Below are 24482 nucleotides of genomic sequence, written 5' to 3' on the forward strand. Positions count from 1 at the left end.
AATAGAAGCAATATCTATTTTACCCCAAGATTAAATTATTACAATTATTAACCTATATTTTTTGTTGATGTTCTAATAAATATATAAATAAAAAAATATGTTGATTTTAATAATTTAATTGCATTATGACGCAGAGTAAATAAGGTTTTTGCACGTGAGTGTACCATGCGCGAACTTACCCCCACTACGTCAACAAATGCTCAAGAAGTTTGCCGGCTATTATACTTGACTCTTGAAGTAGGTTTAATATTTTTCTTATTACCTGAGGCTGCTCTAGCTAATTTAGCTAGCTAATATCGCACCATTAGAATTATAGAGACCATTTCGAAATTTTTGGCTTTCGTCTTTAATTCAAACAATGAACCTAGAACAACCCTTTTCAGCGACTTAGTAATCAAATGACCAGAAGTAGCTTATAAAGGGACAAAGCTATCTATCGGTCTCTTTCACTCCGTCCCCTTCCTCTACGTTTTTTCGGTTTGAGAACTTGAATCGATGTTTTTAAAAAACACATTTTTTGAGTTGGGTCTTTATAATTCTAAAGGTCCGATATATGCTCTAGCTCCCGCGTTGTATTTGTAGACGCCTAGCGATAAACTTATGTATTGTAAGCAGAGTTGAAAATAAATATCTGCCAATAAGTTGCGTGGCCATCTTTCTACCACTGTGGTAGCCGTGCAGGTGATTAGAATTTTTAATCACGACCACAATCAACTGCTAGGTTCTACCTGGAGTGGATCGATAGTGCTTAATCGGTAGTCCTCTTGGAGTTCGATATAACCCGCCCTGGACTCCATCGGCCGAGTATCCGTAAATAGGATTCCTCAATGTAACATAAAAAGGTCCCGCTGACCATTTGCTGCCGTCGTGCGCCGCAAGTATGACGCTAGTCTTTGTAATGTGGAGTCCGTGACCCGTGGTATAGCGACCGCGGTCCAAACACGCAGTTACAGAGTATGTATAATATATCGAAAGGTGATAGGCCACTTGGTTTAAGCGACATTTCACTTAATACTCTACATTTATCTTTGTAATTAAAGTTGTCTTTTTATTTGGTACTAGCTGACCCGGCAGACTTCGTACTGTCTCAATCGATAAATGAAAGACCTAAAGCCTTTGTATAAAATAAACTTAAAACAAACAAAAGGAATCCGACCGACGGACACATCAAAGGGAAAACAAAATTGTTATTTTTATTCATGATCAAAATTAGCCAAATCGGTCCAGCCGTTCTCGAGTTTTAGCGAGACTAACGAACAGCAATTCATTTTTATATATATAGATTAGCATCAACAGTTCGATGTTCTTAATTGAACTTCAATTAAGATTACCCCATTCAAATATTTGAAAAATTGTTATATTTTTTCAAAATTTTAAACTTTAATTGACCCTCCTGTAAAGTTGCAAAAATTTCTCTTAAGCCAATTTTCACCAATTTGCCTAACTTTCAGATAAATTTTCATATATTTTATTGAACCATGCTAAATTATAGAGAGAAAAAAACAATATTAACATGTTTTTATAAATATTTTATTTGATATCATTAATCGAAGCTCATACTCATGTCGGAGGTGTTGGTGACGTCGACGGAAGCGAGCGGAGTCGCGGGCGCGGCCGGTAGCGATATGTTCACCGCTGGGAACGGGAACTGTGGGATCTCTTCTTCTGTAAATGTGAACACTGACATTACGCGTACGGTCCCTCGCAAGTGAGGGGAGGCGGGGAGTTGGGGGGTGGATAGTCGTCGTGGCTTAAAAGATAAGACGTCCGGTGCATTCGTGTTGAGCGATGCACCGATGTTCGAATCCCGCAGGCGGGTACCAATTTCTTTAATTATAATAATTACTGGTGGTAGGACCTCTTGTGAGTCCGCGCGGGTAGGTACCATCACGCTACATATTTCTGCCGTGAAGCAGTAATGCGCAAAGGGTGGGGCAGCTGTTGTAAATATACTTGAGACTTTTATCTCAAGGTGGGTAGCACAGTTACGTTGTACATATCTATGGGCTCCAGTAACCATTTAACACCAGGTGAGCCGTGAGCTCGTCTACCCATCGAATAAAAATAAAAAAAAGCTTGGTGGAAGGTTCCCCTGAGTCGACCCGGCAGGCTGGTTCTGGTCCAGCGGGGTATTCCGGGACACCAGCGGCACCGTCTGGGCGGCCCGACGGGCTGCCGTACCGAGACGGCCGACGTTTCAGAGCCTTCGATTCGCCTCGAAGGCTCCGTCGTCTGGGCGTCCTTGGGGTGAGCCGCGCCGTCTGGTTGTAGTGTTGACCGCGGTAGCCCCCCTACCTCATCCGGGTTCTGACCTCGGAGGGGATCGGACGTCGGGTGTAAGAGTGCAGGGGAGTCGTTTAGTGGGTGGGTCCTAAAATCCTTGGGCCCGCGGTCTGCTCACAGCACCATGCAGATCGTTGAGTCTCACATACCCCGCGCGCCCCTTTTGCGCGGGGACCTCGTAGGAGGTTCGGCCCTCTACCCGAAAAAAAAGGTTCCCCTGAGTCACCACTATGTTGGCGATTGACTGGACTATAGTTGAGACTAAGTTACGACTTGAGCTGCGTGGATCGGTTTGTGTTGTAATGTCGATAGGTTCACTCTACTCATTAGTAATCTCTATATATAAAAAAATAATTGCTGTTCGTTAGTCTCGTTAAAACTCGAGAACGACTAGATCGATTTGGCTAATTTGGGTCTTGAATTATTTGTGAACGTTTATAAGGTAAGTAAATATGAAAATGCTCTGAATTAAATAAAAATAACAATTTTGTTTTTCCCCGTCGGACGGATTCCTTTTGTTTTAAGTTTATTTTATACAAAAGTTTAGGTCTTTTATTTATTGATTGAGGCACTACGAAGTCTGCCGGGTCAGCTAGTGTTTAATAAAATTGGCAGCACTAGTGACCAGTCCCTGGCTTCAAATCGAATAAAAAAAAAAAAATTCAACATAAATGAAAGTACATACTTGTTGAACGTCAAAAGAACTACCGCAAATTCACAAAAACTAGCCTCCGTCCTGAGAACTGGCAAGAAACTCAGCGGGCATGTTTTTTTTCTTTTAAATATTAGATTTTTTTTAAATATTCATGCTCGTCGCAGCGGGGCCGCACCTGCGAGGTGTCGGTCGAGCGTGTCCACGACCAGGTCGAGCAGCGCCAGCGCCACCACGTCGTCCGGGTCCAGCGCCAGCGCGCCGTGCAGCGCGTCCGCGGCCGCCGCGGCCCGGCCCAGCAGCGCCAGGCACAGCCCCCGCGCCGTGTGCGAGGCGCCGCGGCGGGGGCGCAGGCCCAGCGCCCGCTCGTGCCACTGCAGGCCCTCCGCCGCGCCGCCCAGCGCGCGGGACGCGTGGCCCAGCCCGTCCAGGGTCGCCGCCCAGCGTACATTCAACTACAGTGTTGTTTCATATTATTGTACACCAGCAAACCTCATGACCAGGCGCGCGGCGATGCCAGAAGTAATTAACAAAAGTATGATGTAGTGCTACTGATTCAGGCATATTCGTCATTTTGTCTGCAAGTTATATAAATTCTGGTAGGTAGGACGGGTAGGTACCACCACCCCGCCTATTTCTGCCGTAAAGCAGTAATGCGTTTCGGTTTGAAGGGTGGGGCAGCCGTTGTAACTATACTGAGACCTTAGAACTTATATCTGAAGTTCGGTGGCGGCATTTACATTGTAGATGTCTATGAACTTCGGTAACCACTTACACCAGGTAGACCGTGAGTTCATCTACCCATCTAAGCAATAAAAAAATTGTATTAATGCGACTGAAACTCCGACACCTTGCCCCAGCGACGGTAACTCTCATATTGACAGGGGTCCAACAATAAAGTGGTCATGGCTCGTCTCCGCCCACACCTGTCCATCGTGAGCCGCCACATCCAGGGTCCTGAGCCACAGCAGCCTGGCGGCCCCGGGGTCCCCGGCAGCCAGCGCCGCGGCCCCCGCCTCGTGCGCCACGTGGGGGTCGCTGACCAGCCCGAGGATGCGATCCCAGCCGCTCTTGTTCTCCACGTCCCCCTCGTCCACCGCACTCCCGGCCTAGAACCCCGAGCCGGTTTGGACGTTCAGAACTAATCTAAGCTGTTTTTGTATTAATGGCCATAAATAATTCACAGATTCGCTAGATTCAAATTGTTCAGTAATGAATAAATAACTTCGTCGTAATATATAGGTATATAATAATAGGTAATTTATAATAAAATACCTAGTCAGGTCATAAGTATTGTCACACAGTAAAAACTTTTCTTTTAGAATGCTGGCCACAAAAAAGTTTATTGAATTCGAATTTCGAATTGTTCATGAAAATAAAAATGTATACTTTTAGAATTTTACTCATTTTTAAATATGGAGTGGACGCTTAAAGAAGACCGTGTTGCAGTTATTGCGTTGCATCGTTGCGGCTACGCGCCAATTCAAATTTTTAACATACTGAAAATTTTGAATATAACCAAAAGATTCGTTTATCGTACCATCAAACGATACAATGAAGACTCTAGTGTAGATGACATTCCGATAGAGGCACCCGTCACGTGCGGACGTGCTCATCGTCCACTCGATCGCCCGGTCTTTGTTCGCCCGGCTTTTGTTAGCCCGGCCATTGTTCGCGCGGCCTGTGTTCGTGATACATCTGCCGACCAAGTGTGTTTCCTGGAAGCTTTTATTTGTTTTGTTTTAGTTATTTTTGTGTTCGTGGAACATTTGCCGACAAAGTGTTTTCCTGCAAGTATTTATTTGTTTTGCTTCTTTTTGTAATTTCTGTTTTGTTGTGCTTTTTTTTTGTCCTGTAGTAATCGCGCCGCATTGCCACCTGTGTTCAAAAGAACCGCTCAGGTCCGAGAAGTTGGGGCCTCGCCGCAAGGCGAGTGTTTTCAAGACCCGGGGCCGCCCCACCTGGGTACTCAGCGATCATGGACGCTGTATTCGTGGAATTCCTCCGACTTCGTCACCCACAGCTCGCCTCAGAGTTTCTGGCTTTCAAGGCCAATCACACTGCGAGCTCTCTCGAAGACTCCGCCGTGCTCGCTGCTCCTGCGTCGCCTGTACCTGCGTGCAAAGCGTCTACATCGAGCACCGCAGCCTCCGTCGTGCCTGCCGTTCCCGCGTCGCCTATACTGGCGAGTAAAACTACTGCGTCGTCCGCCGTGGCCACCGTTCCAGCAGCGCGATCATCCGCGGCCTCCGTCGCGCCCTCCAAAACTCCTGCTTGTAGGTCACCTGCGCCCGCCACCTCGTCCTCCGACTCTGACTCGGAGATGGAGGTCGACCTCGCCCCCGCCTCATCGACGGATGGATTCACCCTGGTACAAAAGGGTAAGAAGCGTGCCGCGGAGTCTCGAGCTCTCGCGGCCGCTAAAATTAGCAAAGCCGCGAACACGTCGCGCCCCCGCCCTCAGACTCCCGTTGCGCCTCCAGCCCGTGCCACTCCGTCGCCGCGACCGGTGGCGCAATCTAAAACTCAGACCCCTCCCCCGGTTATCCTTCAAGAGAAGGCAGCTTGGGACCGAGTTTCCCTGGCCCTTAAGGCCAAAAATATTAATTTTGCCAGCGCCCGTAATCTCGCCAACGGGATTCAAATAAAAGTAACGACACCCGACGACCATAGGGCCCTCTCAAGCTACCTCCGAAAGGAGCGTATAAGTTTCCACACTTATACGCTCCAGGAGGAGCGCGAGCTCCGCGTTGTCATACGTGGAATCCCGAAGGAGCTAGATGCCGATCTCGTCAAGGCAGATCTGATAGAACAAGGCCTACCAGTAAATTCCGTGCACCGCATGCACACCGGCCGCGGTAGGGAGCCATACAATATGGTTTTAGTCGCCCTCCAGCCTACCCCCGAGGGTAAGCAAATTTTTAACATTCGGACCGTCTGTAGGCTCTCCGGTATTGCCGTCGAAGTCCCCCATAAAAAAGGCACTCCTAGTCAGTGCCATAACTGCCAACTGTACGGGCACTCTTCCCGTAACTGTCACGCGCGCCCCCGATGTGTTAAATGTTTGGGCGATCACGCCACGGCCCTCTGCGCTCGCGACCAAAAAACCGCGACGGAACCGCCTAGCTGTGTCCTGTGCCGAACACAAGGTCACCCCGCGAACTACCGTGGATGCCCCCGAGCTCCAAAAATAAATCGCCGCGTCGCCCGTCAAAACCGCCTCCAAGCTTCCGGCCCAGACATCAAAGCCACGGTACCCTCTGTGCCGAAGGCTAAGCCTGCTTTCGTGCCGGCGTCGGTGCCCAGCGTCTCGGCTTGGGCTAAACCGTTGCCGTACACGAACACGGCTACAACTCTCTCCCCCGCGACTCGTCCCACCCCCGCGATACGTCCCTCCCCCGCGACCTGCCCTCCGACCGCGTCCGAAAATCTCGCTCTAGCGATCGACTTTTTTCAGTCGATCAACTTTGAGCGTGTTAACGCTTTGGGTGACGCCATTCGCGCCGCCTCCACTGCACAACATTTCATCGCCGTTGTGCAAGAATACGCTGACGTATACGCGTCGTTAAATACGTACGTCCTCCCCTCACTCCGCCGGTAATCAATGGCGTACATTAGTAGAATAAAACCCTTATCCGTAACAATAGGATTTTTTAACGCTTACGGTCTCGCAAATCAACGTGATCAGGTTTGTGATTTTTTGCGTGACCATCAAATTGACATTTTCTTAGTGCAGGAGACCCTACTTAAGCCCGCGCGCCGTGACCCTAAAATCGCGAACTATAACATGGTCAGGAACGACAGGCTCTCTGCCCGTGGTGGTGGTACCGTTATTTACTACAGAAGAGCCCTGCATTGCGTCCCGCTCGATCCTCCCGCGCTCGCTAATATCGAAGCATCAGTGTGCCGAATCTCACTGACGGGACACGCGCCGATCGTTATCGCGTCCGTTTATCTTCCACCGGATAAGATCGTTCTAAGCAGTGATATTGAGGCGCTGCTCGGTATGGGGAGCTCTGTCATTCTGGCGGGCGACCTAAATTGTAAACACATCAGGTGGAACTCACACACCACAACCCCGAATGGCAGGCGGCTTGACGCGTTAGTCGATGATCTCGCCTTCGATATCGTCGCTCCGTTAACCCCGACTCACTACCCGCTAAATATCGCGCATCGCCCGGATATACTCGACATAGCGTTATTAAAAAACGTAACTCTGCGCTTACACTCGATCGAAGTAGTTTCAGAGTTAGATTCAGACCACCGTCCCGTCGTCATGAAGCTCGGTCGCGCTCCCGATTCCGTTCCCGTCACGAGGACTGTGGTGGATTGGCACACGCTGGGCATCAGCATGGCTGAATCTGATCCACCATCGCTCCCGTTTAACCCGGACTCTACCCCGTCTCCTCAGGATACCGCTGAAGCCATAGACATCTTAACATCACACATCACCTCGACATTAGATAGGTCATCGAAACAAGTTGTAGCGGAGGACTTCCTTCACCGCTTCAAATTGTCCGACGATATTAGGGAACTCCTTAGAGCTAAGAACGCCTCGATACGCGCCTACGACAGGTATCCTACCGCGGAAAATCGTATTCGAATGCGTGCCCTACAACGCGACGTAAAGTCTCGCATCGCCGAAGTCCGAGATACCAGATGGTCTGATTTCTTAGAAGGACTCGCGCCCTCCCAAAGGTCTTACTACCGCTTAGCTCGTACTCTCAAATCGGATACGGTAGTAACTATGCCCCCCCTCGTAGACCCCTCAGGCCGACTCGCGGCCTTTGATGATGACGAAAAAGCAGAGCTGCTGGCCGATACATTGCAAACTCAGTGCACGCCCAGCACTCAATCCGTGGACCCTGTTCATGTAGAATTAGTAGACAGTGAGGTAGAACGCAGAGCCTCCTTGCCACCCTCGGATGCGTTACCACCCGTCACCCCGATGGAAGTTAAAGACTTGATCAAAGACCTACGTCCTCGCAAGGCTCCCGGTTCCGACGGTATATCTAACCGCGTTATTAAACTTCTACCCGTCCAACTCATCGTGATGTTGGCATCTATTTTCAATGCCGCTATGGCGAACTGTATCTTTCCTGCGGTGTGGAAAGAAGCGGACGTTATCGGCATACATAAACCCGGTAAACCAAAAAATCATCCGACGAGCTACCGCCCGATTAGCCTCCTCATGTCTCTAGGCAAACTGTATGAGCGTCTGCTCTACAAGCGCCTCAGAGATTTCGTCTCATCCAAGGGCATTCTCATCGATGAACAATTCGGATTCCGTACAAATCACTCATGCGTTCAACAGGTGCACCGCCTCACGGAGCACATTCTTGTGGGGCTTAATCGACCAAAACCGTTATACACGGGAGCTCTCTTCTTCGACGTCGCAAAAGCGTTCGACAAAGTCTGGCACAATGGTTTGATTTTCAAACTATTCAACATGGGCGTGCCGGATAGTCTCGTGCTCATCATACGGGACTTCTTGTCGAACCGCTCTTTTCGATATCGAGTCGAGGGAACCCGCTCTTCCCCACGACCTCTCACAGCTGGAGTCCCGCAAGGCTCTGTCCTCTCACCCCTCCTATTTAGCTTATTCGTCAACGATATTCCCCGGTCGCCGCCGACCCATTTAGCTTTATTCGCCGACGACACGACTGTTTACTATTCTAGTAGAAATAAGTCCCTAATCGCGAAGAAGCTTCAGAGCGCAGCCCTAGCCCTAGGACAGTGGTTCCGAAAATGGCGCATAGACATCAACCCAGCGAAAAGTACTGCGGTGCTATTTCAGAGGGGAAGCTCCACACGGATTTCCTCCCGGATTAGGAGGAGGAATCTCACACCCCCGATTACTCTCTTTAGACAACCCATACCCTGGGCCAGGAAGGTCAAGTACCTGGGCGTTACCCTGGATGCATCGATGACATTCCGCCCGCATATAAAATCAGTCCGTGACCGTGCCGCGTTTATTCTCGGTAGACTCTACCCCATGATCTGTAAGCGGAGTAAAATGTCCCTTCGGAACAAGGTGACACTTTACAAAACTTGCATAAGGCCCGTCATGACTTACGCGAGTGTGGTGTTCGCTCACGCGGCCCGCACACACATAGACACCCTCCAATCCCTACAATCCCGCTTTTGCAGGTTAGCTGTCGGCGCTCCGTGGTTCGTGAGGAACGTTGACCTACACGACGACCTGGGCCTCGAATCAATTCGGAAATACATGAAGTCAGCGTCGGAACGATACTTCGATAAGGCTATGCGTCATGATAATCGCCTTATCGTTGCCGCCGCTGACTACTCTCCGAATCCTGATCATGCAGGAGCCAGTCACCGTCGACGCCCTAGACACGTCCTTACGGATCCATCAGATCCAATAACCTTTGCATTAGATGCCTTCAGCTCTAATACTAGGGGCAGGCTTAGGGACCCCGGTAACCGTACTCGTCGAACTCGACAAAGAGGTCGACGTGCAACCTAACCCATGCATCAGCCCGCTGAGTTTCTCGCCGGATCTTCTCAGCGGGTCGCGATTCCGATCCGGTAGTAGATTCATTCGCGAAACAATTGCTCTTGAGTTGTTAGGTCTCCTTCGGAGGCGCTCGGGCAGTTGTTAGCAAATCCCACCCCTCTTGGCTGAGCCTTTGCTCGCCCACCTGTCCTGGTGAAACTGGAAAGGCCTTCGGGCCACCAGTAAACTTTCAATCATAAAAAAAAAAAAAAAAAAAAAAAAAAAATGTAGATGACAGGTCAAGAAGTGGTCTGGTTCCGGGGCACCATGGCAAACATTTGTGATGCCGCCATGCCCCGGGTCGGCCCCCGAGCACCACGTGGGGGTGCGTTCTGGTGGTCGCCCGAGATCGCGAGACTCCGTGAGGAGTGCGTGAGGGCGCGCCGCCGGAGCGCACGCCACCGCCGCCGCCGTCGTCGCGACGCTGCGTTCGCGGAGACGGCGGCCCAGCTGCACGCTGACTGTCGTCAAAAGCAGACGGCGCTGCAGCTGGCCATCGGCGAGGCCAAGAAGCAGAGCATGAAGACTCTCCTGGAGTCGCTCGACGAAGATCCCTGGGGGCGCCCATACAAGATGGTTCGCAGGAAACTGCAGCCGTGGGCGCTCCCGGTGACCGAGCGGCTCCAGCCTCGGCAGCTGCGGGAGATAGTTTCCGCGCTTTTCCCGCCGGCAGCGGGGGGGGACTTTGAGCCCCCCCAGATGGACGCCACGTGGGGCACACCTCCACGTCGCCCCAGCGTTCCCGCTGCCGAGGAGCCCCCTCCCCCTATCACGGGGGCGGAGATCCATGCGGCCGTGTCCAAAATGAGAGCGAAGGACACGGCCCCCGGCCCTGACGGCGTTCACGGCCGGGTCTGGAGCTTGGCCTTCGAGGCCCTAGGGGACCGGCTCGGGGGGCTTTTCGAAGCGTGCCTCGAGTCGGGACGGTTCCCGTCGAAATGGAAGACGGGCAGACTGGTCCTTCTGCGGAAGGACGGGCGCCCCGCGGACTCACCCGCGGGCTATCGCCCCATCGTGTTGCTGGACGAAGCGGGCAAGATGCTCGAGAGAATCGTCGCCGCCCGCATCGTCCGGCACCTGACCGAGACGGGTCCCGATCTTTCGGCGGAGCAATACGGCTTCAGAGAGGGCCGCTCGACTATCGACGCAATTCTGCGCGTGCGGGCCCTCTCCGACGAAGCCGTATCCCGGGGCGGGGTGGCGATGGCGCTATCCTTAGATGTAAGGAACGCCTTCAACACCCTGCCCTGGTCGGTGATCGCGGGGGCGCTGGAGTATCACGGCGTCCCCGCATACCTCCGCCGACTGATCGGCTCCTACCTCGAGGGCAGGTCGATCCAGTGCATCGGACACGGTGGGACGATGTACCGCTTCCCCGTCGAGCGCGGTGTTCCGCAGGGGTCTGTCCTGGGCCCCCTGCTGTGGAACATCGGCTACGACTGGGTCCTGCGGGGCGTCATTCGGGGTTCCCTCCCCGGGCTGAGCGTAATATGTTACGCCGACGACACGTTGGTCGTGGCTCCGGGGAGGGACTACCGGGAGTCTGCCCGTCTGGCGTGCGCAGGCGTGGCACACGTCGTCACTAGGATCCGACGGTTGGGGCTCGAGGTGGCGCTCGATAAAACCCAGGCCCTGCTTTTTCACGGGCCGGGACGAGCGCCGCCTGTGGGTGCCCACCTCGTGATCGGAGGCGTCCGCGTCGGGGTTGGGGTGACCGGTCTTCGGTACCTCGGCCTCGAACTGGATAGTCGGTGGAACTTCCGCGCTCACTTTGAGAAGTTGGGCCCTCGACTGATGGCGACGGCCGGCTCTCTGAGCCGGCTGCTTCCAAACGTCGGGGGTCCCGATCAGGTGGCGCGCCGCCTCTACATGGGGGTGGTGCGGTCGATGGCACTATACGGGGCTCCCGTATGGTGCCGCGCCCTGACCCGCAAGAACGTCGCGGCTCTGCGACGTCCGCAGCGTGCGATCGCGGTCAGGGCGATCCGAGGATACCGCACCGTCTCCTTCGAGGCGGCGTGCTTGCTCGCCGGGGCGCCACCCTGGGACCTGGAGGCGGAGGCGCTCGCTGCCGATTACAGGTGGCGTAGCGACCTCCGCTCTAGGGGGGAAGGGCGCCCCGGCGAAGGTGTAGTTCGAGCGCGGAGGCTCCACTCTCGGCGGTCCGTGCTGGAGGCGTGGTCTCGCCGCTTGGCGGACCCGTCGGCCGGCCTACGAACCGTCGAGGCGGTCCGCCCGGTTCTCGCGGACTGGGTGGGCCGCGACCGCGGATGCCTCACCTTCCGGCTAACGCAGATGCTTACCGGCCATGGTTGTTTCGGCCGGTACTTGCACAAGATAGCCGGAAGGGAACCGACGGCGCAGTGCCACCACTGCGCGGACCGCGACGAGGAAGACACAGCGGAACACACGCTGGCGCGTTGCTCTGGATTCGACGAGCAACGCGCCGCCCTCGTCGCGGTCATAGGAGAGGACCTCTCGCTGCCGCGCGTCGTGGCTACGATGCTCGGCAGCGACGCGTCCTGGAAGGCGATGCTCGACTTCTGCGAGTCCACCATCTCGCAGAAGGAGGCGGCGGAGCGAGAGAGGGAGAGCTCTTCCCTTTCCGCACCGATCCGTCGCCGTCGAGCCGGGGGCCGGAGGCGGGAATACGCCCGTACGTCCCGGCCCCTGTAGGTGGCGGCCTCCCCCCGGTGAAGGTCAAGGGGCGACCTGAGGGGGTGAGGCCGCGCGGCGCGCTACCAGCACTCTAGCGCGCTGCCGTGGAGTGAATAGAGCGACCGGTCGACGGTGTATCGCGTCCCGACCCGGCAGGCTGGTTCTGGTCCAGCGGGGTATTCCGGGACACCAGCGGCACCGTCTGGGCGGCCCGACGGGCTGCCGTACCGAGACGGCCGACGTTTCAGAGCCTTCGATTCGCCTCGAAGGCTCCGTCGGCTGGGCGTCCTTGGGGTGAGCCGCGCTGTCTGGTTGTAGTGTTGACCGCGGTAGCCCCCCTACCTCATCCGGGTTCTGACCTCGGAGGGGATCGGACGTCGGGTGTAAGAGTGCAGGGGAGTCGTTTAGTGGGTGGGCTCTAAAATCCTTGGGCCCGCGGTCTGCTCACAACACCATGCAGATCGTTGAGTCTCACATACCCCGCGCGCCCCTTTTGCGCGGGGACCTCGTAGGAGGTTCGGCCCTCTACCCGAAAAAAAAAAAAAAAAAAAAAGGTCAAGAAGTGGTCGCCCTCGGTCTGTTAGGACTCCAGCAGCGATAAAAGCTGTGAAGGCGCGAATTCAAAGAAATCACAAACGTAAGCAGAAACTGTTGGCCCTTCAGATGGGGTTAAGCAGAACCACGGTGTAAAGGGTGTTAAATGAAGACTTAGGGCTTCGGACATATCGAAGAAAAACAGGACATCGTTTGAATGCTCGTCTAATGGACCTGAGACTGAAGAGATTCCGCGCTTTGTTGAAGCGGTACGCGGGAAAAAAATATCGGGAAATTCTTTTTTTGGATGAAAAAAATTTTACCGTAGAAGAGAGCTACAACAAACAAAATGATAAGGTGTACGCACACAGTAGTGAAGAAGCGAGCAACCGTATTCCGCGTGTCCAACGAGGTCATTTTCCATCCTCGCTCATGGTATGGTTGGGAGTTTCTTATTGGGGCTTAACAGAGGTACATTTGTTGTGAGAAAGGTGTAAAAACGAATGCAGTTGTGTATCAAAATACAGTCCTGACGAACCTTGTGGAACCTGTTTCTCATACCATGTTCAATAACAGGCACTGGGTATTCCAACAAGATTCGGCGCCAGCTCATAGAGCGAAGAGCACACAAGACTGGCTGGCGGCGCGTGAAATCGACTTCATCCGGCACGGAGACTGGCCCTCCTCCAGTCCAGATTTGAATCCGTTAGATTACAAGATATGGCAACACTTGGAGGAAAAGGCGTGCTCAGACTTTTTGGCGGGAACGCGAGGAGTGAAGTTGTGTGATTTGTTTTATTTTGTCTATTTAGTGTTTCTTCAGGTTTAAATGTGTAATAATGGTGGTTTATTAACTGTTTAATATCTGTGAAAGTGCACAAATGTGGGAAAATGAAACAAAGCTGCTGGACGTAACTTCTCGGGTTCCTCCAAAAAGTCCACTGAAAAAATCTCAGTAAATGACCACCATTTTACTGCGATTATATTTCATCCCATATCATCTCATTTCATTAAATTTCATCCCAGTTGATTAATGTCTCAAATTAATCATCTTCATTTCATTTCACTCCGTATTATCATTTTTCATAAAATTAAGAAAATAAAGTAAAATAAGACATGACTTAAAGGTCTTAGTTACCAGGTCATAAAATCTCTTAAAAAAAAAAAAAAAAGGCGTGCTCAAAGCCTCATCCCAATTTGGAGTCACTCAAGACATCCTTGATTAAGGCAGCCGCCGATATTGACATGGACCTCGTTCGTGCTGCGATAGACGACTAGCCGCGCAGATTGAAGGCCTGTATTCAAAATCACGGAGGTAATTTTGAATAAACTTTAGTGTCATAAGAATCTATGTTTTGTTAAGTTCATTTTGGTATATGAATGGTTATATAATGAATAAACTTGTTTCAATTATTTTACATTAAACATGTGACAGAATTTATGACCTGACTAGGTATATAGTAAAAGGTCGGCAGCGGCTTGGCTCTGCCCCTGGCATTACTGAATTTCATGGGCGACGGTAACCACTCAAGATCAGGTGGGCCGTATGCTCGCCTGCCTAAAAGGGCAATAAAAAAAAAAGTGTGTGTGTCCGCTCCGACGCACGACTGGAGTTTACTGGATATAAAAAATTAAACGAAACAATACGAGAAATAGTTCTATATTACGACAACACGATACACAACAGATTATTAACAAATTAACGAGACACAAAACAAACGACTAACAAATATATGAAAATACAATAATGAGAGAAACGCGCGATCAGTACGAGGCTTTGTGGCGGACTGCCGGCGCAGCAGCCCGGCGTCACCTGCGATAACGCGGCCGCGCGTTGGCTCCTGATTGGCGCGCGCACGCATCACGCAATCAGGAGCCAATCAGGCGCATAACGCATTTCGTGTGACATGCTAGGCGCATAACGCATTTCGTGTGACATGCTAGTACGATTTTGGTCCCCATAATTTTCATACCCCGGGCCTATATATGTAAATCGATTCTAAAGGAGTAAACTCCAATTAAACGAAACAATACGAGAAATAGTTCTATATTACGACAACACGATACACTACAGATTATTAACAAATTAACGAGACACAAAACAAACGACTAACAAATATATGAAAATACAATAATGAGAGAAACGCGCGATCAGTACGAGGCTTTGTGGCGGACTGCCGGCGCAGCAGCCCGGCGTCACCTGCGATAACGCGGCCGCGCGTTGGCTCCTGATTGGCGCGCGCACGCATCACGCAATCAGGAGCCAATCAGGCGCATAACGCATTTCGTGTGACATGCTAGTACGATTTTGATTGGCGCACGCACGCATCACGCAATCAGGAGCCAATCAGGCGCATAACGCATTTCGTGTGACATGCTAGTACGATTTTGATTGGCGCGCGCACGCATCACGCAATCAGGAGCCAATCAGGCGCATAACGCATTTCGTGTGACATGCTAGTACGATTTTGGTCCCCATAATTTTCATACCCCGGGCCTATATATGTAAATCGATTCTAAAGGAGTAAACTCCAAAAATATTGTCTGTTATTTTTATTCTTTGAAGTGGACCGGTCAATTTCAACGGTGCTTTCAATACGATTCAATATCTGCTTCGTTCCGGCTTGCGAAGTGCGCTTGCCCTTGTACCATACAGCGGAGACCTCGAGCTCATAAGCAGGTAGCTTATATCCTAATAAATTAATTCATAGACACAGCCCATTGAGTTTCTCGCCGGATCTTCTCAGTGGGTCGCGTTTCCGAACCGATGGTAGATTCTGCGAAGCACGGCTCTTGCTAGGGCCAGTGTTAGCAACACACCCGGTTTGAGCCCCGTGAGCTCACCTACTAGTTAAGGTTCAGCTGATATAGCCTCTCAAGGCTATCAGCTTAGGTAGGAAAAAAAGGTGATTCCAATTAGAAGGCAGAGTTTACTGACCAACCCAACTGTGAATAGACACCTTGAGACATGAGGTTAAAGTCGCAATTCCATTTTGTACCTACTTGTCACCTACTCACTCGGCGAATCTAGTATAAACCCCTCGAGATTACTAGAATAGGGATGGAGAAGAAAACAAAAAGGTATTCCGTGCACCTCGGTAGCGCCGCGGTGCAGCACGGCGGCCTTGTACAGGAAGCGTTCGCACATCGCCACGTTGTTCAGCAGGGAGCACTCCACCCCCACGTACAGGGGGGGGAGGTGGCAGCCGCCCATCAGCTGACTGGCCTGGTGGATACATGCGGGGGGACACCCTCATAAATTGTATATATCGACGCTTGAAAGGCAAACGTGACTAAGCGACAATAACTGCTTTGTACATAAATGATAGGCAATAACCGTATTCGATGAGCAAAAAAATTATATTTCTAGGTTTATTAAAATCATTTAAACCCTACAGCTAGATTCGTAAAGTTCACGCATTGTCGCTTAGTCACGTTTGCCTTTCAAGCGTCGAAATGTAGGGCAAAGGTTTTTTTTTATTGCTTATATCTCACGAGCTCACAGCCCACCTGCTGTTAAGTGGTTACTGGCGCCCATAGACATCTACAATGTAAATGCACCACCCACCTTGAGATATAAGTTCTAAGGTCTCAAGTATAGTTACAACGGCTGCCCCACCCTTCAAACCGAAACGCGTTACTGCTTCACGGCAGAAATAGGCAGGGTGGTGGTACCTACCCGTGCGAACTCACAAGAGCTCCTACCACCAGTAAAAAGGAGCACCATCATCATAGGGGACAAGGTGAATAGCAGCCAGTTATTGTTGAAGGACTCACCCAATTAGCGCCAGTGTAGGAAGTGGAAATGATATGAATGTATGTAGTAGCAGTTTTAAACAGAGTGAAATGTGGTAGATTGAAATGAAGTGTGGTAGTTTATGGCGCTATTTTTAAAACTCTTCCACTTGCTACTGTGGCGCCATCTTAATTGCCTCCCTTAGAGCGGACACTTTTTCCTCACTTCTACCCTCCATTATTGTATGCTCTTTTAACTATCCTTAGCAATAAGCTAGGGATTGTCTATCGATCGATATTCGGTTTAGCGAAAAGCTATATATACTATATAATCTATATATATACGAATCAAGACAATGGACAAAAATAATAGAATTATTGTATTGTCGTCAATTCTCGGTACGTGTGTAAATTTACAATGTAATTTGAAGTGGGATTAAAGTATAATAACAACAAAAAAAATCTCTATAAATATATACATAGATGGATGCGATATGCGAATCGAACTAGTAAGGGTCAGTTAAAACCGGTTACGGCTCCCGAGACATCGCCTCTCACCTTGAAGTAGGCCGCCATGGCCTGGTCGTGCTCGTTGTCGGCCGCGAAGCTGTGCCCGTAGGCGAGCCACACGCAGCCGGCGCCGGGCTCCAGACTCTTCGACTTACTTAGATATCGACGGGCCAATTCATTTTTGCCTAAAATTTCAAGAGCTTCTTCAATACCGCACGATAACTAAAAATATTTTTTTTAGAATTGAAGTATTACTGGTGGCCCGGAGGCCTTTCCAGTTTCACCAGGACATGTGGGCGAGCAAGGCTCAGCCAGGAGGGGTGGGATTTGCTAACGCTGCCCGAGCGCCTCCGAAAAAGATCTAACAACTCAAGAGCAGCCGCTTCGCGAATGAACGTAGTACCGGATCGAAATCGCGACCCGCTGAGAAGATCCGGCGAGAAACCCAGCGAGCTGATTTATGGGTTAGGTTGCACGATAACCAAAATATATACACGGTCTCTATATGAAAACGACTGCCTTTTACTAAATGCAAAATTTATGCAATATAATTTACACAATTAATTTACACAAAATTGAAAAAATATTGGAAACTTTGAAAGAAACTATAATTCACAGATAGAAAAGGCACTTTAAGAATAACTACTAGTCCCACAGTAGTTGAAATTCGACTATAATTAATTGAAATTATATGTTTAAACATTGTTATGGTTTTATTGTCAAACACTTTAAACTTCTTTAATTTACTCACAGATTTCGGGAAAGTTAGACTTTCTTCCCTGTACGGCGGGAGGAAAACCGAACTTTCGGCGTCGGTAGGAGAAAATAGTACATTGTGCACCAAGGGAGAAAAGTAGGACATTTCCTCCAGCGTGTCAAATGGCAAACACGCGGGGTGAGATGTCCTACTTTATTCCTGCGGTGCACATACTATTTTTTCTCCTACCAGGCCGAAAGTTCGTGGAGTACCGAGCCGAGGTCCAGGAGCGAAGCCCTGGCACATACGGGGGGGTGGAGCCCCCCCATACTCATAAAAAAACAATTTAACTGTTTTTTAATTTTTAAATAAACTACTACTAATTGAATAAGAACTATCTGATGAATGTAGAATACAATGTGGGTAGAACGGCCGCTGTTAACTATTTAGTTCAATCGTACTGGTGAGAACGCATACCCACCTATAAGATAGTAGTAGCAGCCCACGGCATACCAAGCCGTCCAGTGCGTGGGGTAGGCGTCCACAAGTCCGTGTGCGAACGCGAAGAGTTCCGGGGCTCGTCTCAGCTCGAGGAGGCAGGCGGCTCGCAGGGCAGCGCCGGTCCCCGGGCCCCCACCCGCAGCCCCCAGCCGCTCGAGGGCGGCCCCCCACCGGCACCCCGCAGCCAGCCGCCGCGCCCCGCACACCGCCGCCTCCAGCGTGCGGGACCTCACGCCTTCCGCCTCGCGAACTATCTGAACGTATCTCAAAGCTTTAACCCTTTGACTTAAATGAGTCGTCGGTGTCCTAAAAAAAATTTACTGGTGGTAGGACCTCTTGCGAGTCCGCGCGGGTGGGTACCACCACCCTGGCTATTTCTGCCGTGAAGCAGTAATGCGTTTCGATTTGAAGGGTGGGGCAGCCGTTGTAACTATACTTGAGACCTTAGAACTTATACGTCAAGGTGGGTGGCGCATTTACGTTGTAGATGTCTATGGGCTGCAGTAACCATTTAACGCCAGGTGGGCTGTGAGCTCGTCCAACCATCAATGCAATAAAAAAAAAAGGTTACGCAATGAAGTAATTAAGTTGATTTCTGTTACTAAGACGCCGGAAAACCTAGTACTCTAAAAAAGACGTATCGGATGTTACTGAGAATGAATCTATTACTAAGAGACCTAAACGACTAAAATTAAAAACTAAAAGAAGGGAAAGTTAGGTACTTAGTAACAGAAAACGACAAAATTACTTGAGTGCGCTACTTAGGGCATCGGTGATCTATACAGCATTCAAAGGGTTAATCAACTCTGATCGTTACAATAGCGATGATTGGATTGTAAATGCTTAACTGTAGAGAGGGAAGCAGATAGAGTGAAGCATCTTCTACAAGAGGCAGAGCAGTTTTATCTTTTTCATGTTAAGCCGGGTTGTCTTAGCGAAGCCCGGTCATCGTTCAATTATTCAAATTAACCCTCAGACAGCCCACTGAGTTTTTCGCCGGATCTTCTCAGTGGGTCGCGTTTCCGATCCGGTGGTAGATTCTGCGAAGCACGGCTCTTGCTAGGGTTCGTGTTAGCAACGTCATCAGGTTTGAGCCCCGTGAGCTCACCTACTAGTTAAGGCGACGCTGATATAGCCTCTCAAGGCTATCAGCTTAGGTAGGAAAAAAAATTTAGCGAAGGTATGCGATGCAGATCACGTGCGAGTTCTCTGTAGTTACAGAGCGACGGGACACAATGACATAAGTATATTTCCACGACCCCAAACGACAAACAATGCTTATTGGGATTTTGCTTATTACTGTTGCGCTCAGACGGTTCTTACGACCTTTATTAACGTGAGCTTTCCAAAAACACGAAACGCCTAAATTGATCTATAAAATTGGAGATAGTTTAGGAGGAGGAGGTAACCGGTATGTGTGTGTGTGTGTGTGTGTGTGTGTGTGTGTGTGTGTGTGTGTGTGTGTGTGTGTGTGTGTGTGTGTGTGTGTGTGTGTGTGTGTGTGTTGAGCGGGGTGTGTGTGTGTGTGCGTGTGTGTGTGTTGAGCGGGGTGTGTGTGTGTGTGTGTTTGTGTGTGTGTTTGTGTGTGTGTGTGTTTGTGTGTGTGTTGAGCGGGGTGTGTGTGTGTGTGTGTAGCGGGGTATGTGTATGTGTGTGCGTGTGTGTGTGTGTGTGTGTGTGTATAGCGGTGTGTGTGTGTGTGTGTGTGTGTGTGTGTGTGTGTGTGTAGCGGTGCTTGTGTGTACTCACGGGGTCATCACTGTCGGGCGGCGGCGGCGCGACGGGCGCGGGCGAGTAGCGGTGAAACCGCTCTCTGTACGCGGACAATAACAACGCGCCCTCAGCTCCACTCAACTGTTCGCTAATCGGTAACGACTCTATTAACTCGCTTTCTGTAAACAAAATTGATTTTTTGGCAACATTGTTTTTTTTTCTCATATTTCGGTGTTACCAGCCGGATAAGCTATTCGACAAGTTTATTTTAAACAAAAAAAAACGTTTCGGCCACTATCGGGACACGCGGTTATAAATACTTACTAAAATATTTTAAAAAAACGCAAGGGCAAATCAAGAGATCAATTTGTCAATCAGGCACAATTTCAAAAGATACTTTGAATTCCAAAGTAAAGCATACCTACAACAGGAAAATCAAATTCATCGAGTACTTGATTACTTTTAAATAATTCTAACTTATTATAATATTGATATACATAAATGCATCCCGATATGAATTGATGAAAGAACCTCACCCTGCCTGGGTGTGAGCGCGTGTTGCTCAAGCAACAGGTCTAGTGCTTCGTAGCAGGCACAGTCCGCCCGTAGGGCCGCGGTCAGCGCCTCGGCGGCCGCCTCGCGTCGCTCCAGAGCGGATAACGCTCGCGCTTGTGTCACTAAAACCCCGGCTAGAGCCCTCTAAATCAATATTACTTTTTAATACGCTTTTATTAGCTTCAGTCGTTTGTAGGTATGTTTGTAACGGAATCTTTGAACATGAGTTTGATCCTCTTCAAAAGGTTGAATGAACTCGAGATTTGGTATACTTATTAAGGGCCAATGACTATACAATATTAAAAAAAAATTGAAAAAATTGACATTCAACTAAAAAATGAAAAATGTAGTTTAAAAAAAACTAACAAAATACGCTTTTATAGAAAATCCAACTAAAAAACAGAAAATATTTTTAATAAATTAGTTAGTTTTTTTAAACTATTATTTATTAACCCTTTGAATGCCGTATAGATCACCGATGCCCTAAGTAGCGCACTCAAGTAATTATGTCGTTTTCTGTTACTAAGTACCTAACTTTCCCTTCTTTTAGTTTTTAATTTTAGTCGTTTAGGTCTCTTAGTAATAGAGAATCGTGTGTGGTTCATTGGTTCCGTATCAATAACCTATTATTGAATTGTAAGAAAACGAAATGTATTAAATTTACTTTAAAATGTATTAAATCATCTTTAAATGTGAGACAAGTAGATAGTAATGTAATTGTTTCTGAGGAATCATTGGAGCTTGTTGAGTCAACCGTATTTCTTGGTATAACAGTGGACTCCAAACTGCAGTGGGGACCTCATATTCATAAATTGGCGAGTAAGCTTAGCTATGCAGCATACGCAGTAAAAAAAATTAGAATGTTAACAAATGCGGACACGGCTCGTTTAGTTTACTTTAGTTACTTCCACAGTGTCATGTCCTATGGCATTTTGCTATGGGGCAATGCGGCCGATGTAGAAATGATATTTATTCTGCAGAAAAGAGCTATACGTGCTATTTATAACATGCACTCAAGGGAATCCCTGAGGGAAAAATTTAAAGAAATTAAAGTTCTCACTATGCCATCCCAGTACATCTTTGAAAATTTGATGTATGTTCGTAAACATATTGAGGAGTTTCCTAAGATGTCGGACATACATAATAGAAATACTAGGAACAAACACAAGCTTGTTGTGCCGATGAGTAGGTTACATAAGATACGAAATTCATTCGGGTGTTTGTCTGTGCGCCTGTACAACAAAATCCCACAAGATGTTCAGAACCTACATATACATAGGTTTAAGAAAACTATTAAAGAACATCTGTGCAATAAAGCTTACTATAAAGTCAATGATTATCTAGAAGATTGCACAAAGTGGGAATGAGTTGCTCGCTCCGGGAATTTCAATATTGTAAAATTGTTATGTTATAATTACTTATTGTAATATGAATATTTAAAAAAAAAAAATATTTAAAATAAAAATAAAAATCTAATATTAAAAAAAAAAAAAAAAACATGCCCGCTGAGTTTCTTGCCAATTCTTCTCAGGACGGAGGCTAATTCTTGTGAATTGGCGGTAATTCTTTTGACGTTCAACAAGTATGTACTTTCATTTATGTTGAATAAAACTTTTTTGATTTGATTTGATTTGATTTGATTCATTCTCAGTAACATCCGATACGTCTTTTTTAGAGTCTACTAGATTTTCCGGCGTCTTAGTAACAGAAATCAACTTAATTACTTCATTGCGTAACCTTTTTTTTTTATTGCTTTGATGGTTGGACGAGCTCACAGCCCACCTGGCGTTAAATGGTTACTGCAGCCCATAGACATCCACAACGTAAATGCGCCACCCACCTTGACGTATAAGTTCTAAGGTCTCAAGTATAGTTACAGCGGCTGCCCCACCCTTCAAACCGAAACGCAAGAAATAGCCAGGGTGATGGTACCCACCCGCGCGGACTCACAAGAGGTCCTACCACCAGTAAGTTTTTTTTCGGACACCGACGACTTAAATGGCAGTCAAAGGGTTAATAACATTTAGCTTATGGTTGCAATCAGGCAGCGACTTGGTTTTTCCCGTTGAAATTGTTGATGTCCATGGGCGACGGCGACTACTTACTGGTGGTTTGTATGCTCATCTGCCTACAATTGCAATAGATAAATAAAATTGCTTTATGTCTCTAAAACAGTAAGCCAGTCATCTGCTGCTGCTTGTGTTGCTGTTGCCTACGTATTACTTGGCCCATCTCAGCCTCAGATACATAAGTACCATGTTTATGTGCAAAAACACCAAAAGCTTTTGATTTGACTCTGTGTTTTCATACATAGTGATTGCCTGGTGTGTCGTTTTTATCAATAAAAATTCAATTCTAGAAAACCTATCGGAATCTCGCAAACACAGTCTTATAATGGTCAGAATTTAAGGTTGGAGGCACCATCAAAATATATTCCTTACCGAAGTGTGTCTAGTTTATGCATCAATTTGGTTAGCAATATTCCCTATTGTGTTTCACAATATTCAATTTGTTAATTTTGTCAATAGGTAGTTGTTAAGCAAATGCAATTCTAAAGTATTATCATAAAGGCAACATAGCTCTCTTCCAATAATATGAGTTGAACCAAATCAAGCAGTTCTTGACTCCTTTTATCTGATACAGGCCACAGAACATCAAAATAAGGCCACAGAACATCAAAATAAACAACCAAAAAAAACTAACATTGTGAGTTTGGTCAGTGTTTCTAGGTTCAAGCAGCATAGGATCACAATCCTCCAGTAAATTAAGAGCTGTTGAGGATTCCTTGGCTGCCAAATGTGCACGCATCGCCACCCCTAAGCACAGCAGGTGTCGTCTGAAGACAAATAACAATTGTCATTAATTGTTTTTTTACTGTAGTTTAAAAATATACAGATTTGTTTTATTGTGATTTCTGCAGTATGTAGTCAGAATCTATTGCAAGACTGCCTATTTAAATATAATTTTTTTCACTATGAGTATGTTCTATCAGACTGACATTGTTGAACAGGCTACTATACCAACAGATTAGCACCATTAAATTAAATATTTGGAGCATTTGCTATTATTTTAAATACAAATAAAATTATATGCAGTATGCCTAAATAAAAAATCGCAGAGTTAATGGGTAATCAGAATAATATTGACAGCGTCTATAGTCACGCTCATATACATAAGTTGTTGCTTGGTCATATAATATTAAGCCAACACTCATAGCAAACTGGTTAAGAATTATTGCTCAATAGGATTTATGCATAGTTGTTTGAACAAACTCACAGCCCAACTGGTGTTAAGTGGATTCCAGAACCCTTAAATATCACCATGATATCAACACGATATGACCATATGAAAAACTATTTTTTTGCTACTGTTGGAATCTATTAAAAATTCGCACTTATGTAAATTCCTAGAAGTGACAACTTCAGCAGCTCTGTGGAGTTCCCCTCGAGCTAGCATGGCACTAGCAAGAAGCCACATATCATCACCACTTGGGCCTTCGGGGCCACCCCCTGCTGCAGCGGCTGCAGCATCAGCCCAAAAGAAAGCACTGGTCCACTGTCCCTGGGTTTAAAAATGCAACATGTGAAATAACGTCAGTCTAGAAATAATTTCAGCGATCCAAAACCCAAAGGGTCGTAAAACTAAAAGATTGACTCACCAATTCCGAATATTGCTTTACAAGAGACCTCATGAGATCGATATTCATAAATTCGTCTGTGCTACTTCTACCAGTGGTAGCGGGTTTTGCCATTTTAAATAGGTAATCAAATCTGTGTTAGTAAACAAATTTAACTTGACTGCTTTGAGATTTCTACCTCAAAATCCGTTGTAATGAAGGAAGAAAGCCCTGAAAATATTTACATACGATTCTTAATTCAACATTTGTAATCTAGTAGTTTTTAAGAATTGTTATTTCGTTTACATTGTTGTTTATTAATTTTATTTAGTCGTTTATGTAGTAATATGTACCTCATAATTTGAAATTCAAAACCCAACATTCAAGTAAAATTGTATGACAGTTGACAATTGACATTGGACATTCGATATTGCTAGTTTCTTATTAGGTACATACCATATTGAGCACCACGTAGCACAATATTATTTTTTTACATCGTCATCAGACTAGC

At 47.8% G+C, this 24482-nt stretch overlaps 1 protein-coding gene across 1 annotated transcript; it reads right to left on the reverse strand.

Annotated features, from left to right (window-relative positions):
• Positions 1–1514: 1514 nt before the first annotated feature.
• Cdc16 (cell division cycle protein 16) lies at positions 1515–24462 on the reverse strand. Its single transcript, XM_028170450.2, has 12 exons — positions 24325–24462; positions 24014–24202; positions 23750–23916; positions 23059–23191; positions 20337–20499; positions 19837–19979; positions 18068–18341; positions 16938–17074; positions 15739–15870; positions 3862–4044; positions 3114–3390; positions 1515–1665 (listed from the first exon to the last, which is right to left on the reverse strand). The coding sequence occupies exons 2-12, from the start codon at positions 24104–24106 to the stop codon at positions 1544–1546; spliced, it is 1824 nt and encodes a 607-aa protein (XP_028026251.2). The 5' UTR covers positions 24107–24202; positions 24325–24462; the 3' UTR covers positions 1515–1543.
• Between the last annotated feature and the right edge of the window lie 20 nt (positions 24463–24482).

This window comes from Bombyx mandarina, chromosome 06 (genome assembly GCF_030267445.1).
Source record: "Bombyx mandarina strain Sakado chromosome 06, ASM3026744v2".
Taxonomy (NCBI): Eukaryota; Metazoa; Arthropoda; class Insecta; order Lepidoptera; family Bombycidae; genus Bombyx; species Bombyx mandarina.